Source organism: Gallinula chloropus (assembly GCF_964237585.1).
Source record: "Gallinula chloropus genome assembly, chromosome: 1".
Lineage (NCBI taxonomy): Eukaryota > Metazoa > Chordata > Aves > Gruiformes > Rallidae > Gallinula > Gallinula chloropus.
The window spans coordinates 197950611-197965366 of NC_140085.1; the positions used below are offsets into that span (position 1 = coordinate 197950611).

General features: G+C 41.3%; 1 protein-coding gene across 1 annotated transcript in view; it reads left to right on the forward strand.

The window, feature by feature from the left end:
* Positions 1–7396: 7396 nt before the first annotated feature.
* LOC311192138 (N-acetylated-alpha-linked acidic dipeptidase 2-like) overlaps positions 7397–14756 on the forward strand; it is a gene marked incomplete at its 5' end in the record, with an annotated part of 34931 nt that continues 27571 nt past the window's right edge. The window contains 4 exons of the mRNA XM_084264562.1: positions 7397–7478; positions 9002–9113; positions 12605–12791; positions 14100–14201. Coding sequence (XP_084120688.1) covers positions 7397–7478; positions 9002–9113; positions 12605–12791; positions 14100–14201 — 483 coding nt within the window. The remainder of the gene's footprint in view (positions 7479–9001; positions 9114–12604; positions 12792–14099; positions 14202–14756) is intronic.

Consider the following 14756-nt stretch of genomic DNA (forward strand, 5'->3'; position numbering starts at 1 on the left):
TTCTCTTCAGAGCTTTGGATTTTTGTTACCTTGATGATTATAGCAGTCCTCAAGTGCATTGGGAAACCAGAATGCATTTTATGTTTCTGTAAGTTTCTAACTTTGTTGTTGGCTTATTATTTACCTTGGAGTTGCATAATTATACTCTAGGATAGTCCTTTCAGCTCTCCTTTTGCACAGATTCATGTATGAAGATGGGAAAACTGTCACATACCATGCAAGGGATGGATAATGATCATAACAAGTTTTGGGCAGTCTGCCCAGAATACTCATCCATGACGTTCTCTTCACATGCTGAGACTTGCAGCTGTTTGCAAATAAAATTAAGCAAGAAGCTGCCTAGTCACTGGAGTAAAAACAAGGCAATACATCTTGTCAGATGTATAATCATCTCACCAAACATGTCTTTCAAGATGAAGACCTACTTTTATTCTTTTATCCGAAGTCTGTCCCTGTTACGCCTTGTCCATGTCAAGGCATTTTCCATATGAAGACAATTAGAAGCAAAGAACATTCATTATGCCCCGAGTTTGAAAGGATACCAAATTATTACCATCTTTGTAGAGTCTCTATTTCTGATTTTGGTGTGCAGCTTACTCCTATGACAGTCTGCTCAAAGGACTGCAGTGGATGACTGAGATCAGACAGAGAAGACTCAGAAAATCAAATCCCTTTGCTTGCCACTCTGCTGTTAGAGGATTACTGACATTTTGCACAGCAACATTTTGCATAATGAGATCTGCCATTTCATCTGGGGCCTCCACCATGTCCTAGAAGAGTGTCCCATGATCTGAAGGATTTCAGTATCATGATAGTTTTCATGATATTTTTTTTCCTTTTCCATAAGCTCTCATTTATTCATAAATATTTCTTCTCTTCACATGAAAACCCTTTAGGCAAGTTACTATAATTAAATCATTATTTCACCTAACTGTTGGCCTTTCTCATAAAATATTCCAGTTTACCAGATAATGGGAAATGGCCTACAGACACAGCTATTGCTCAATTATTTTATTTTTATGAAAGTGGAGTAAAACCATGGAGACATGTCTTTTCCCAAATCTAGTTGTGCTAATGGGTAACATGGCTGTCTCTGACTGGCTGCTCCACTGCTCCTTTTGCCAGTGGAGAATTCATTAGGATGGTCTGTAATCCACCTCTGGCAAAATTAGCTCTGTTGGTTTAGATCATTGGTTAGGTTAACCTAGAGAATTTTGTCTGCAGCAGTCCAAGGAACAATAACACAAATAGACCATACAGAGCGGGGACAGCAATGAGTAGCTTCTGTTGATGAAATGGATTCTAAAAGAGTGGGTTTTTATTACTAAGGAGGATGAGCTGAAACATCAAACTCCGAAATTGCAGAGATCTCTCCCTAAATGACCTGTAAACTTCCTTAGTGACTTCTTCTCTCAGCACAGAAGACATAATTTTTTAATCTCTAGCCTAACCATTGCATTGTTTCATTTAAGTTTAATTAAGGCAGCAGTTATACACAAGAGCAAGTCCCAGGACCTCAGAAAATACAGACACAGTTACACTACTACACCACATCACCATCCCTTTAAAAAGTACTGTGGACTGTCCCCTAACCAGGGAATAGAATAAAGACACTGAAGTCCTCTCACTCCTTTCAACTGTGTTCCCCTGCACACAAGTAATTGAAGGTCCAGAGAGAGGAAGCACTTTTAAGGCTGTTTGTAACACAGTTGTTTATGTGATGTTGTGGTAAGGTCAAGACTCTAACTGTCTAGTGCTTTCTTCCAGATTCAGGTGTGTTTTTTGACCCACCTTTCTTTGGTGCAAACCACAACCTGTAGCAGGCTGAGTTTTAAAAGCAAGTGGAGCTTTGCTTAATGTTTTGAGAGAAGATCCTTAGATGGACTCAGTCCAGCTCTTTCCCCAAGCCATATCCCAGACATTTTCCAAAGGGATTTGTGGTCTAAGACACTAGGCTCCATGCTGTGTTTCCCTACTCACTTGTCTGCTTTTCTGATCTCCACTCATAGAAGCCTAATACTTGATGCTGACTTCTCTTGAGACAGCCACTTAATGAAACTACGTGATCTGTAGTCAGCTGTCCAAGCCATATGGCAAATTGCTTGCATGGATGCTTGTACAGCTGTCCATTTCCTGTATGTGTCACTAGGATTTTGAGTTCTAAAAAAAAAAAGCAAAAAAATGAGAAAGAAGTTGTGTATGCACTGAGAAATACCATGTCACAAGACTTTTTTGCTAGGATGATACAAATAAGCAAGGGTCTGATTGGATATTTATGAATAAAATCAGCCCAACTGACATATATCAGTGATGGTTCATATGGACATACGTCCAATTCCTACCAGACAAGTGGGGAGCAATGGTTAATGTGCATTAAGACCACTGACTGTTAGTACATTCTTGCAAACTTTGTAATTGCATTGAGAATTTCACTGCATTGAGTCTTAGAGCTCAGAATGAGACACATGTATGTGAGATGCATGGTATGAAGCAGTCTACTAAGGAAAGGCAGACAATGACAAGCCAGATACAGCAATAATGACTTTTTAAGCATCTGTGGGTTTTGTTAGATCTGTCAGGGTATCTCAGGGGCATAGCTATTAGCCCCAAGTGTGAAATCCTTTCTTATACAAGTCAAGACAAGGTTTACGTGCTAATTCTCCTTCAGCAAAGTAGAAGTTCAAGCAACATTAAAAAGTTTTTTTAGTCTAGATTTCTGCAGTGAGTTAAAATTCAGTCTTAACACTGCCAAGTGCTGTTGACCAGATCAGTGCTTTTAGCTCTGAAGTTTTGATACTATTCCATAGTAACTGGACAACAAAGACTGTTGAATTAAGTAAAAACCATAATTCAGTTGTTAACAGGAATAAAACCCAAAATCTACTAAGTATCCTGAACTCATAGTTTATTGATCTTCTAACACACTCCAGTTTTTCATGAAACTACAGATATTTTCAGCTAGATATGGTGATTAGCAGAGTTGTTTACTATAATAAACATCCTGTTCTTTTATTTTATAAACATGCTGTAATTAATACTTGGAAGAACTGACATCCTAATTTCAGACAGCTCCTTGCAAACATTCATTTAGCTTTTACAGTTACTGCAGGCAAACTCACCGTGTCACTGATCTATATACAGCAGTAGATGACTTAATTACAAGAGAAGAGCTTTAGAAGTATTTAGTAAGCAGAGAGAGGAACCTAGCTGGCACAGTGGCATTGCTGAGAGCATCCTTTCCAATTTGATTAATTACATTAAAGAATCTGGAGGTGAAGTGAAAAAGCCATGGTATTTTTTTAAGTGCTTCATATCATAAGGTCATGAATTGGATGTTGACAAAATTTTCCAGAGAACTGTAACACCTGTCCTATGTTCTATGACTCTAAATCAAATTAAATTCAAGGATACCCATATGTAGAAAAGGTAGAAATTATACTTGTATCCTCAGTTAATCCTTGCTGTCATGAAACCAGCAATGTCAGTGTCTCTTTTGCTGGAAAGCCCATTAACCTGGCAGCATCATTTCTAGAGACAGATGCTGTCGGCACAGACCTTACTTTAAGTGTTGGTTGAGCTGAGGCAGAGTAGTCACTGGTAGTGAAGATCTTTGAGATGGGATCTGGAAGATATTTGAGATGAGAACTGTAAGATATTTGAGATGGGACCTGTGCTCATCTCTGCTTGCATGAGCAGTTTGAAATGTGTTGCTGGACTACAGAGAGTGCCATGGTGGAGCACAGCAGCAACTCTCACAGCTGGAGTCAGAGTAAATTGTATTCTTTCACTCGATCAGCAAAAGCTCCACAGGGTAGGGGGTTGTAATGAATGAAGAATATACCACAATCATAGGTAAGAGAACTCAGCAGGTGTCTAGTCCAAAATCCTGCTCAAAGCAGAGGGAGCCTCCAGGTCAGACCAGGTTGCAGAGAGTTTTATCCAGTTCGTTCTTGAAAATCTTTATGGGTGGAATCGAAATAACCTCTTTGTGCAACATATTCCAGTGCTTTGCTGCCCTAATGATGAAAAAAGGTTTTCCTTATATCCAGACGGAACCCCTTGGTTTTGTTTTTGACTTGTTTCTCCTCCTCCTGTCATGCACCACTCAAGAGGCTGACTGTCTTCTTGAGAAGCTTCTTGTACATACTGGAAGATAGCATTTGGTTTATGTTCGGTGCACAGTCTTTTTACTCTCTCTGCCTCACTGGGTGCATTCCTCTTGTGGGAGAAAGGGTCAAAGTTTGTAAACTGAATTTGTTATCTGCCAGCAGTGTAAACTTGATTTTAGCTGGAGTCAGATAAGGGAGTTCTGAAGTTCGAGATAACAGAGACACCTACTCAAAACGTCAGAATCTACGACTCTGAATCTGGCAGTCAGGTAGACTGCAGAGGCTGCAGGGGATCTGTGGGGGGCTGTGCAACTGCTGGAGTCAGAAGGAAGCTGCAGATTTGAAGTTGCCTTTTCTCCTGCAAGAGCTGCTGTTCCCAGCACCAGGGCCCTCTGCTCTCTCAAGCCACAAGTTCAACCTTTAGTCAAACAAGAGGTCAAACAGTGCAACACAGTGCCTTTCTTACTGCAGGTGCCGGGCATCTACCACCTTGCTGGGCAACCTGTTCCAGTGCCTTACCACCCTCATCATTAAAAAAAATTATTTCTTACCTCTTGTCTGAATCTACTGTCTTTCAGTTTAAGCCATTATCTTGTCTGAATCTACTGTCTTTTAGTCTAAGCCATTACCACTTGTCCTATCACTCCCTGCCCTTGTAAATAGTCCCATCCCAGCTTTCCTGTAGCCCCTTCAGGTACTAGAAGGCTGCTCTAAGGTCTCCCCAGAGTCTTCTCCAGGCTGATAAGCCCAACTCTCCCAGACTGTCTTCACAGGAGAGGTGCTCCAGACCTCTGATCAGCTTTGTGGTTACAGAGAGTGGGTGTCATGGAGCTCCCCTTGTCCAGGGCTGTGGGGACATACCAGCTGCCCATGGGACCATGCATAGTGCAGGCTGGGGCTGTGTCTGCTTCCCTGTCCTCAGGACAAAGGCTTTGTGGAAAGCTACACACCTTTTTGATTCCAGTGGTGGTGCCTGGAACCCCACTGCTCCATCTGAGGACGGTCAACTCCTACCCGCTGCACAGAGCAGGATTCATTTGGCTGAGCATGGGCTCTGCAGTGTCCCTTCAGCAGTGCTGAGAACTGTCACCTGGCCGCAGCCCCTGTGCCAGAGCAGGGCAGGCCTGGTGTGAGGGCTACCTGGTGTGATTTGCTCTGCCCAGAGGTCTCAGACACTTCATGAGATCCCAAATGGCACTGGGTGGTTTTCTGCTGGGAACTGACTTCCCTGTACAGAATAATCCATGTGTTTGCAGGGAGGTGCCTGGCACACTCAGATGTCCCGGGGTATCTGCTTGGTCCCAAGAGACCTCCTCTGGCACAGAGGAGTCCGGAGTCAAGAAGTGAAACTGGAGAAATGGGGTGCAGTGTGGGAGAAGGAGTTGTTTTAATTTTTGCCTTTGTTTCTCCCCACCCAAGTCTACCTCAATTTACAATAAATTAAATTGTCTTTCCCTAAATCGAGTCTGTTTTGCCTATAGTGGTGATTGGCAAGTTATGTCCCTGTCTTTGTCTCAACCCATGAGCTTTACCATCTTATTTCCTGCCCCTGTCCTGTTGTGGAGGGGAGGGATTCAAGGCACAGATTTGTACTGTCTGTTATATTTGCATTTAAATTGAACATACTATACTCCATGGGTCACCAGTCCATGAAAACGAAGAACATGCCACAACTAATAACTAGCAGTACTAGGACTGTATTTTAAGTGGTAGAAATCACTCGGTTGCTGTTATTGCTCAACTTCAGCATTGCTGCTGCCCTTATCACTTTAAAAAGATGTAGGCATAGAAATAAATACATTTCATACTATCTCACTGTTGCTATTCTTACCTTCTTCCTCCACTGATGTTATCATCATGTGAGCTCTAATTTAGATATTAATCTCCAAAAGCCCTTGTCACTTTACTGTCTATTATGTGCTAGTCCCACACCTGTGGTGCTATATAAATGCTAATAATACATCAATATGCTCATTCTTTATAAGTTCTGTAGGTGGAATTCCATCTGGTTTGTATATGTCAAGTGAGATGTTGGTGTGAAAAGTCCTTGTGTTCAGAATTTGTGATGGCTTGTGAGCAGTTGGGAAATGACAGGAAAAAAAGATCACAAAACTGGACATGCTTATCATCCAAAGCCATCCAGACGTATGCTTAAAACAGTGGTGGTGACTGGTGCAGAATGCCCAATGCTTTAATTCTACTGCAATTTCTCCCTGAAAAGCCTTAGTGAAGTGATTAGGATATTAACCAGTCTTTTCAGCTCAACCCGCTCTATTTAAAAAAGTTTTGATACTTGGAGCACTGCCATTTATTTCATAAGATATATCTACTTTGGACTCTTTTGGGAGTGAGTGATAAGAACTCTGAACATGCCCAGTCTCTCCAATAAGCTTTGTTGTCTCCAGCCAGATAACTGGTCTTAGATGAGCAGGTCCTCTGTTCCAGAAAGATTAGTCTCGACCTCCATGTAGCTGTGCAGGAACTTGCCAGCTGGGAGTGATATGCAGGGCCAGGCCAAATTGACACAAAATAGGATGATTTTATAAAAATATCTTGACTACTTCCTTGGCTGAAGTTGTGTCGTTTCCCATGAGATACTGATGAATTTGGCTGAATTAGACTAAGAAAACTTGATCCCTGGAACCTGGTAACCCCAAATGTAAAAAGCTAGAGAATATAGGAAATAATTTTGCAACTTTTCCCACTTGCAGATTGCATGATGTCTGGATGTGTCCCCATTGGCTAATCTAAATTGTATTCTGAGCTGCTCTAAGTATTCATTGCTTGCCAAGGATTAATGTAACAAAGGGGAGCAATTCAGTGCTTCCTTGGTAAAGAGAAAACAAGTTTTCCCTTCCTCCATTTCACCTCTGGACCACTTCCACTGGTCAAATACTGATTGTGATTAAGCCTAAAGCAGGAATTTTCAAAAACAGAAAGTACTGATAATCAATATCAATTAGCTTTCAAAATAGTACTTAGGCATTTCTTGGTGCAGAGTCTGGATGACTGTTCGTCATACCATAAAGCTACACACAAACTGTCATGTGGGGGAAGACTTAAGAAATTGAAGTGTTCTACTGCAGCCAGAAAATCGTATCATCATCCAGGGATTAAGGCTCGTTAGGCAGGACGAGAGCTGAGGCTCACAGAAGCTGGGGGAACCCTGGGCTGAGGGTGGGAGGAGGAGGAGGAAGAGGAAGAGGAGGAGAAGGGGAGGGAGGAGGGAGGCAGCTGCTTGCCTGCCCTCCTTGCAGCCTGCAAAGCTGCCAGCCACCGGTGTCTGCATGGCCAGGAGCAAGGCCACCTCCTGTCCATGGCTCGGCTGCCTTGGGCTGCTGGGCTGTTTCTTGCTGGGCTTTCTTGCAGGTGAGTACAGACACACAGGGGCACAGCCTTTGCCCGCCACACTTACGTGCCACCCCCATTGTCATTAATTCCCCACCCGGGACTTTTTACTGCTTTTTGGGGACGTTATAAGACACTCGTCCTGCTGTTGTTTTAAGAGGCTGTTCTCTCTAGTGACTTCAGATTATAGGGAGCGAGAGGAAGATAGCAGCTGTGTGCTTCAGCCCAAGAGGAGCCCTGGTGAACTGACAGCTTCCCGTAACGGGCAGGCAGGCGTTCCAGGAGGAGACACAAACAGATGAGTTTGAGCCTTTCATGGTTACAAACCCTCCCAGGTTATTCTTTATTCGTGTTTCCTGATTTTTACTGAAGATCTATTAAATGCTCCTATTCGGTTGCTGTTTTAGGAGTTAAGGGCAGAATGTAGAGGAGGAGGAGGAGTTTTGACTGACGGCCAAGAGCGGGGTTGCTGAGTTTTCCATCATGCACAAAGAACTTCACTAGAACACTAGATTCTTTCCCACAGTCACTTGCAGCATTTGATGTTAAATCTAAACTTGCATGTTTGCATCTGTCCCTTCATTGTTCTAGCACACACTTAAGACTAAAGCAGGGAAAAAAATAATCCATGAGGGCTATTAAATATTAAAATCATCAGTTTGATTTAGGAGATCCCTCAGCAGCAAATTTCTGGTGCTTGTGCTGTTCTTACACATTTCCCTGAACATCATTTCTTGGCTGTGGCCCAAAACAGGATACTGGGCAAGTTGGACCTTTGGTCTGATCCAGTGTCACTGTTGTTGTCTTCAGAGTGTTACTACAATTGCATTTAAGTCTAACAGGTCACATATATTACTCATGTAACAGCACATATACTTGGCTTTATTATGACAATTTTCCCAGTTTGTGATTTTTTAGCTACAATAGTAAAAGAGCTTGGGTTTTCTTAAAAGACAAATACATAGAGTTGATATACGGTTTCCTTTCAGATCTGAAAAATCTTTAACTTTTAAAAACTGACTAGGGTCACAGTTAACTTTATTCCTTTAATTATTAAATAGACTAACCCCACCCTTCCCCAAATCTATAACTATTACAGTGCTGGCAGAGTGGCTTTTGAGTCCTAGACCTTCACTAGATACATGCTTATGCACATACTTGTAAATTTATGTATAAATAAAAATAGGGATTTTTATCATATGCATCAGGAGATCACTCCTCCCACTGCAGTTAATTGAGAATTTAAGCTATAGTTTAAAGTTAATGGGAGATGAATCTACCTTAAAAAGGGGACTGCATTTACCAGAGATTTAGGGTGTGCTCTCTCTATTATGTCACTTTTTTGGTAATTCAGTCAATGAAGTATATTTTACTTTTCTATTTCACTTCTATGTTTGAGCTTGCAAACGCTGACAGAGGGTGCTCTAAGCCTTGCTCATCCTCTTAGTTTTAATGAGACTTCAGTATTTCAGGTTGCACATGGGCTCAAAGATGTGAGCACTGAGGTTGCTGCTAAGTGGGAAGTTTTTTCAAATGTGTTTCAGGATGGTTTACAAAACCCACCGAAAAAAATGCTAGCCCTTCAGATGTCTATCAAAACGTGAGACAGAAACTTGTGGCTGAAATGAAAGCAGAAAACATCAAGCAATTCCTTCGGTAAGCCCTGTGCATCTTGGTTTTTGAATAATTTTATCAGTGACAAAAGCCAGAAAGTGATTAACATCAGCTCCAAGGAACAGCCTCTGAAAGCAGAGCTGTTAAGATGCTTTGGAAGTATTTGGTTTGTGCAGAATGTCTGGGGGAAGGGGGAGACTCACAACCCTTCTGTTCCCCTCTCCCCATTGCTGAAGTTACCTTTCTGGAGCACTTGTACTCTTAAGTGTAATTCCCTCAAGCTGAATTACTGCCAGTACCTATCATGCCTTTTTATTATGGCTTTCCATAGTTTTGATTTAACTCAGTACAAGTGTCTCTTTTTTCCTTGATAGTGTCTGAAGCTCTAACTGCGTTACAGTCTCAGACTGACATGATTTCACTGTATTTCGGATACACTTATTGCTATTAGTTATATTTAATTGATAATTGTCCTGTCTCCTTGAACTTTCCATTTGAACAGCTAATCTATATAAAAAATTAATAAATTAAAAGTGTGCTAAGAAGTTTGCATGGCACTGAGTTGCATGTATATAGTTACAACTGATCATTCCTTTAGTGTGGATGTGTTGGGTAATATGCTGTTAATCAGGTGCTCAAGATCCCATCATATAGAATAATAGAATCATAGAATGGCATGGGTTGGAAGGGACCCCAAGGATCATAGAGCTCCAACCCCCCTGCCACAGGCAGGGCCACCAACCTCAGGCCTGGATCTACACAAGGTTGCCCAGGGCTCCATCCAACCTGGCCTTGAATACTTCCAGGGATGGGGCATCCACCACCTATCTGGGCTGCCTTCTGCTTCAGAAGATGAAGGGCCCTGTCTGTGTGCAATATGTGTGTATGGTTGGCTAAGTCTTGCATGATGTAATTGTTATTAAATATACTTTTTTGCATCCTAGTGCATCCATGTGGTTCTTCCTAAAGCTCTAAAATGCTGCGGATATAGAAATACCCTCTTGGTTTGCTGTGTGTTCCACTAGAAATGAAAAAAAAATGCCCAAAATATTGTGCATATTTATATCTTCTGCAGAGGAACAAATATATTCACATAAAGAGTGAACAAATATAACCTCTGGTTAGTAAAATGTTGATCTTCAGCAAGGAAGTCAGCAGCTGCATCATAAACATCAAAGGGTTGCTGACAAATGTGATTTCTGTACATTTATTCTAAACCCAGAAGGCTTCATTTCTAGCATCAATTAGCTTCTTAAGTCTATAGGCCTTATATTTGTATTTCTTGGTCTCTGTAGGTCGGAATGTTCCTGAAGGTTATGTCTGAGTGAGAGTCTAGGCAACACTGAGATTGATGACAGCATTAAGTAGCTCTGCATTTATGCTGAAGTTTCTTGGCCATAGGGTATTAATAGTGTCTGGTTTGTCTGTTTGCTTTGATAATGGGCCAAATGTTTCATACTGGTTTTATTTTCCTAAATTCAAATAAAAAGCAGGAACTACAGAAAAAAATATTAATACACTCTCCAAAAAGTTTGTTGAAAGTACAGAAAATGGGAACTTGAGAATTTTTATCCATATTCTTATTTGTAAAATTACTAAATTTTCTTTTATCATGTGAGGAAAACAAACTGTGAGTCTCAGAAGATGCAGACACTTTGATCTCAGCAGTGAGTCATAGCTATGGAAAGGGTGAAACTGGAAGTGTAAAACTGAAGAAAGGCATCACATGCTATTCAGTCTATTTTGCCTAATGGCTCATATAGTATTTAAGCTAGAATACTTAAGGAATCAGAAGGTACTTAAAATACTTAGAGAATAAAAGTGCAAAAAGAAAAGTTTTGGCAAAGGTTGCTCTTGGACCTCGATGCATACCTGCACAGTTTAAAGAGAGGGAAAGACAACATCAGAGCAGAAGGTTGCTGTCTACACAGAGAATCTAGATGCATTCAAACCCAGGGGGCCAGGTGGGATTCATATGAAAGACCTGGATGTTCCGATTGCAAGGGTGCTGCCATTGAGAAGTTCTGGTGCTTGAAGGAGGTCTCTGGTGGCTGAATGTTGTAGTTTTGCATGGCTGAGTTCTGGTGCAGGAGAGGGCTGCAGGGGTGGCTTCTGCAAGAGACAGCCAGAAGCTCTCTGCAGGCCCGGCAGAGCAAACACCAGCCGGGTCAAAGATGGAGTCGCTGCTGACCAAGGCCGAGCCCATCAGCGATGGTCACAGCACCTCCGGGAATCACATTTAAGGGAAAAAATCCCCGCAAGTGGCTGCTTTTTGCCACCAGAGAAGGGAGTGAGAAGATGTAAGAAACTCTGCAGACACCAGGGTCAGTGAAGAAGGGCGTAGGGAGGAGGAGTTCCAGGCGCCACACTGAAGAAGGCGGAGGTTGTGCCCCAGGGAAAGACAATCTGGGGAGACAGCTTCACTACAGTCCATCCCTGGAAGGGTGACCTCATATCCTTCTGGAATACAGGAAGGACACAAAGATAAATTAGGAACAGTCAGCATTTTTTAATCTCATGTAACTAAATAAAAATAAAATAAAGATCAGTATTGATTAGGGTGATTGTCTTCTGAAAGAAAATGACTGGCTATGTCTATCAGTGAAGATGTCACAGTGGATGTAACATCCTTGACTAATGAGGCTTTGGACATCACCTCCAGCAGCAGCATTCTCATTTGGAAGCTGGGGGAGCACATACTAAAAGAACAAACTCTTACATGGCTTGAAAATGGACTGAACTGACAGGTCATGGTATTTGGCACCAGTAATTAATGGCAATTAATGTTATCTGACATCTTTGGGCAGCTATTAACAAATAGCCTGTTGGGATACAAAGCTGGTGCTTAGTACTCAGCTGACTCCACCCCCCGCCACCCCCTCTCCCTGCCCCCGTTCACCTTAATTCATTTGTTCAGCACAACAAACTCTAAACAGGTTTGTGTGGGGTAGCCCAGAGGGGCTGGATATTGTTTCTAATTACCACCATTATGTGTTATATCTGATCTGGATGGAAATATTATTAAGAAGGCTTTTATTATTCAGGGGGTTTTATTAAGAAAAAAAAAAGACAAATCTGCACAGATAATTTGACATAATGATTTTCAACTTAAACTTCTTAGTACATGTTATGCAACCAACATACAAACCTATCATCAGATACAAGAATTATCTGGGGGGCACATTTCTGAATGTGTAACTTTTCCATATCTATTTCTGCTCCTTGCATACTGTTCACATTCTTTTGCTGATATGACACTGATTTTCATCGCTTGTGTGTAGTTGTGGCTATTTGTGTTATGCAAAGAGAAAGCTTCAGCTGACTTATCTTAAAGCCTGAGGAAAGATCCTCTGCTCAGACTACATTTTGTGTTTATCCTGATGCAGACTCCGATAAACAAACATGTTAAACAGCTCAGACTTTAAGACCTCACTTTCCCCACATAAGGCTTGAAGGTAAATTTCTGCACGCTGATCTGACTTCTGTTGTGCCTCTCTGCATTTGCTTACTGGCGATTTTCTGTTTTGTTCTAGCTCATTTACCAAGTTGCCTCACCTCGCAGGAACTGAACAGAATCTTCTTCTTGCCAAACAAATTCAAGGCCAGTGGAAGGAATTTGGACTGGATTCAGCAGAACTCGTTCATTATGATGTGCTGCTTTCTTACCCCAATGAGGAGCAGCCAAACTACATCTCAGTAATTGATGATCAAGGGAATGAGGTGATTTTTTTAATGATTAAACTATATTTATGTAAGACTTCTTTAAAGGAACAGTGTCTTCCTCTGTTTTCCCACCAACTCATCTCAGCATGTGCTTTATTGTATGAGTGCAAAGGGAACTCATGTTTAGAAATGGCTTTCCAGCCTCTGCAGAACAGCAGTCGCTGAAATTTCAGTGCCTCAGGACAATGTGTGGAGAGGTGCAATTAACACCAGTAGACCATAAGGTTTAGGAGTGGCCATACTTCTTCAGGTTAAGAATACATCTAGGCCAATATCCTGTTTCCATAGCCACCCTTAAATGGATGCACAGGGATGTTAAAGAACAAAGAATTATATTTAAGGCATGCAATTCTTCCAGTGTCTCCCTGTTTTCAGTTCAGGGTTTCTCTGAGCATGGTGCAATTAGTCTCTTAATTCTCATTAGACCTCTTTTCCAAGTATCTGTCCAGTTTGTGGCCCTTGTTAGATCTCTCTTCCAAGTACCTATCCAATCTCTGCTTGAACTTCCATACAAATTTTCCTTTGACAACGTGCTGAGGTAAGGAATGATTTGCTCTGAACTTGATCCTTCCTGCTTCCTGTGGTGTCTCCTGAGTTCGTGTTGGAAGTAATAATGAACAGTCAGTCACCTTCTCCATTTTATGCACACACGGGAATAAAAAAGTAGATGTAAAATCTGAGCCTGAATGGGGAGAGGAGAAGGGTCTGCTAGAGAAGCGTCATAGCACACAGGTAGGGATGAAAAGCCCTGGTAGAAACTAATGCATGTGTGCTTGGGGATTACATGAGCTGAGGAGTGGAAGAATGGAGAAATGCTTCCAGAAACCCTGTAACAGTCTCTCAGCTGTAATCTCATGAAGTGACAAAGAGTGGATGTGAACCTTGAGCCAACGTGAGTGTTGCAACAGATAGTGATAAAAGACAGATCATCTAACTGGAGTGTTATTAGCAGAGGTGAAGAGTAACAATACAAGTGGGTGTAGTCACAACAAAGCCACCTGTGATGGGTGGATGTACTAGTCTTTTTATTGTCACCACCATTTGTCAGCTTTCAGATGCTTCTTTGCTTAGTTGAGGTAGTGACTGATGAGCATCTCCTAGCAAGTGATCTATCTGTTATAAAAATTCATCTATGTGTGCTGTATCACTGGATTTTTGTTTGAACTTGAGCGTACTAGTTAGAATTGTACTTTTTGCTAACAATCTATGGACACTAGTGTATCTTTTGCCATAACCAAGCTTAGTGTACAAGCTTGCCCCTGGAGATAGAGTGTTTGACCAAAGACTTCTGTTATTTATTGATAGATTTTCAATACTTCATTATTTGAACCACCTCCACCAGGGTATGAGAACGTTACTGATGTGCTGCCACCATATAATGCTTTTTCGGCACAAGGAGTGCCAGAGGTAAGAAACAAATTGTTTAAGAGTATTACAAACTGAAGTAATATTTTCTGAAACTCTTACTGAGATAGATTGTTCCAAGTGCTCAAAAATATTTCTTGTAGTAGTTTTAATTAACCATTAGTATAAGAGAACACAGGAACAGATTGGCCATGTGTTGTGTGAAGGTTAGAAGTTTCCTATAACAGAAAAAAGTTTACCAAAAAGTGCTGGACATCTGAATCACATAATAAGTGAAAAGCTTTTATCTTTACAAAAATGTTGGATACATGTCAGGTTATTCCACACTGCTCAATGATATAGAGAGGACTTGCTTAAGTCTTATGTAGAAATAGTAATATATAAATCAATTTGGAAAACATTTTGAATTAAATTAATGTCTCCAAAGGCTACAAAAGTCCCTCACTTAATCTGGTAATTCATTATGGAGGAACAAGTCAGGGACAACATTGCACTGCGTAGATGAATGAAAGTGTCTAGTAGCAAGTGTTTGTGTGTGCAAGGAATGCCACTGGTTTTCCATGGCCACAGAACTTTGTCCCTTTAGCAAAGTACATT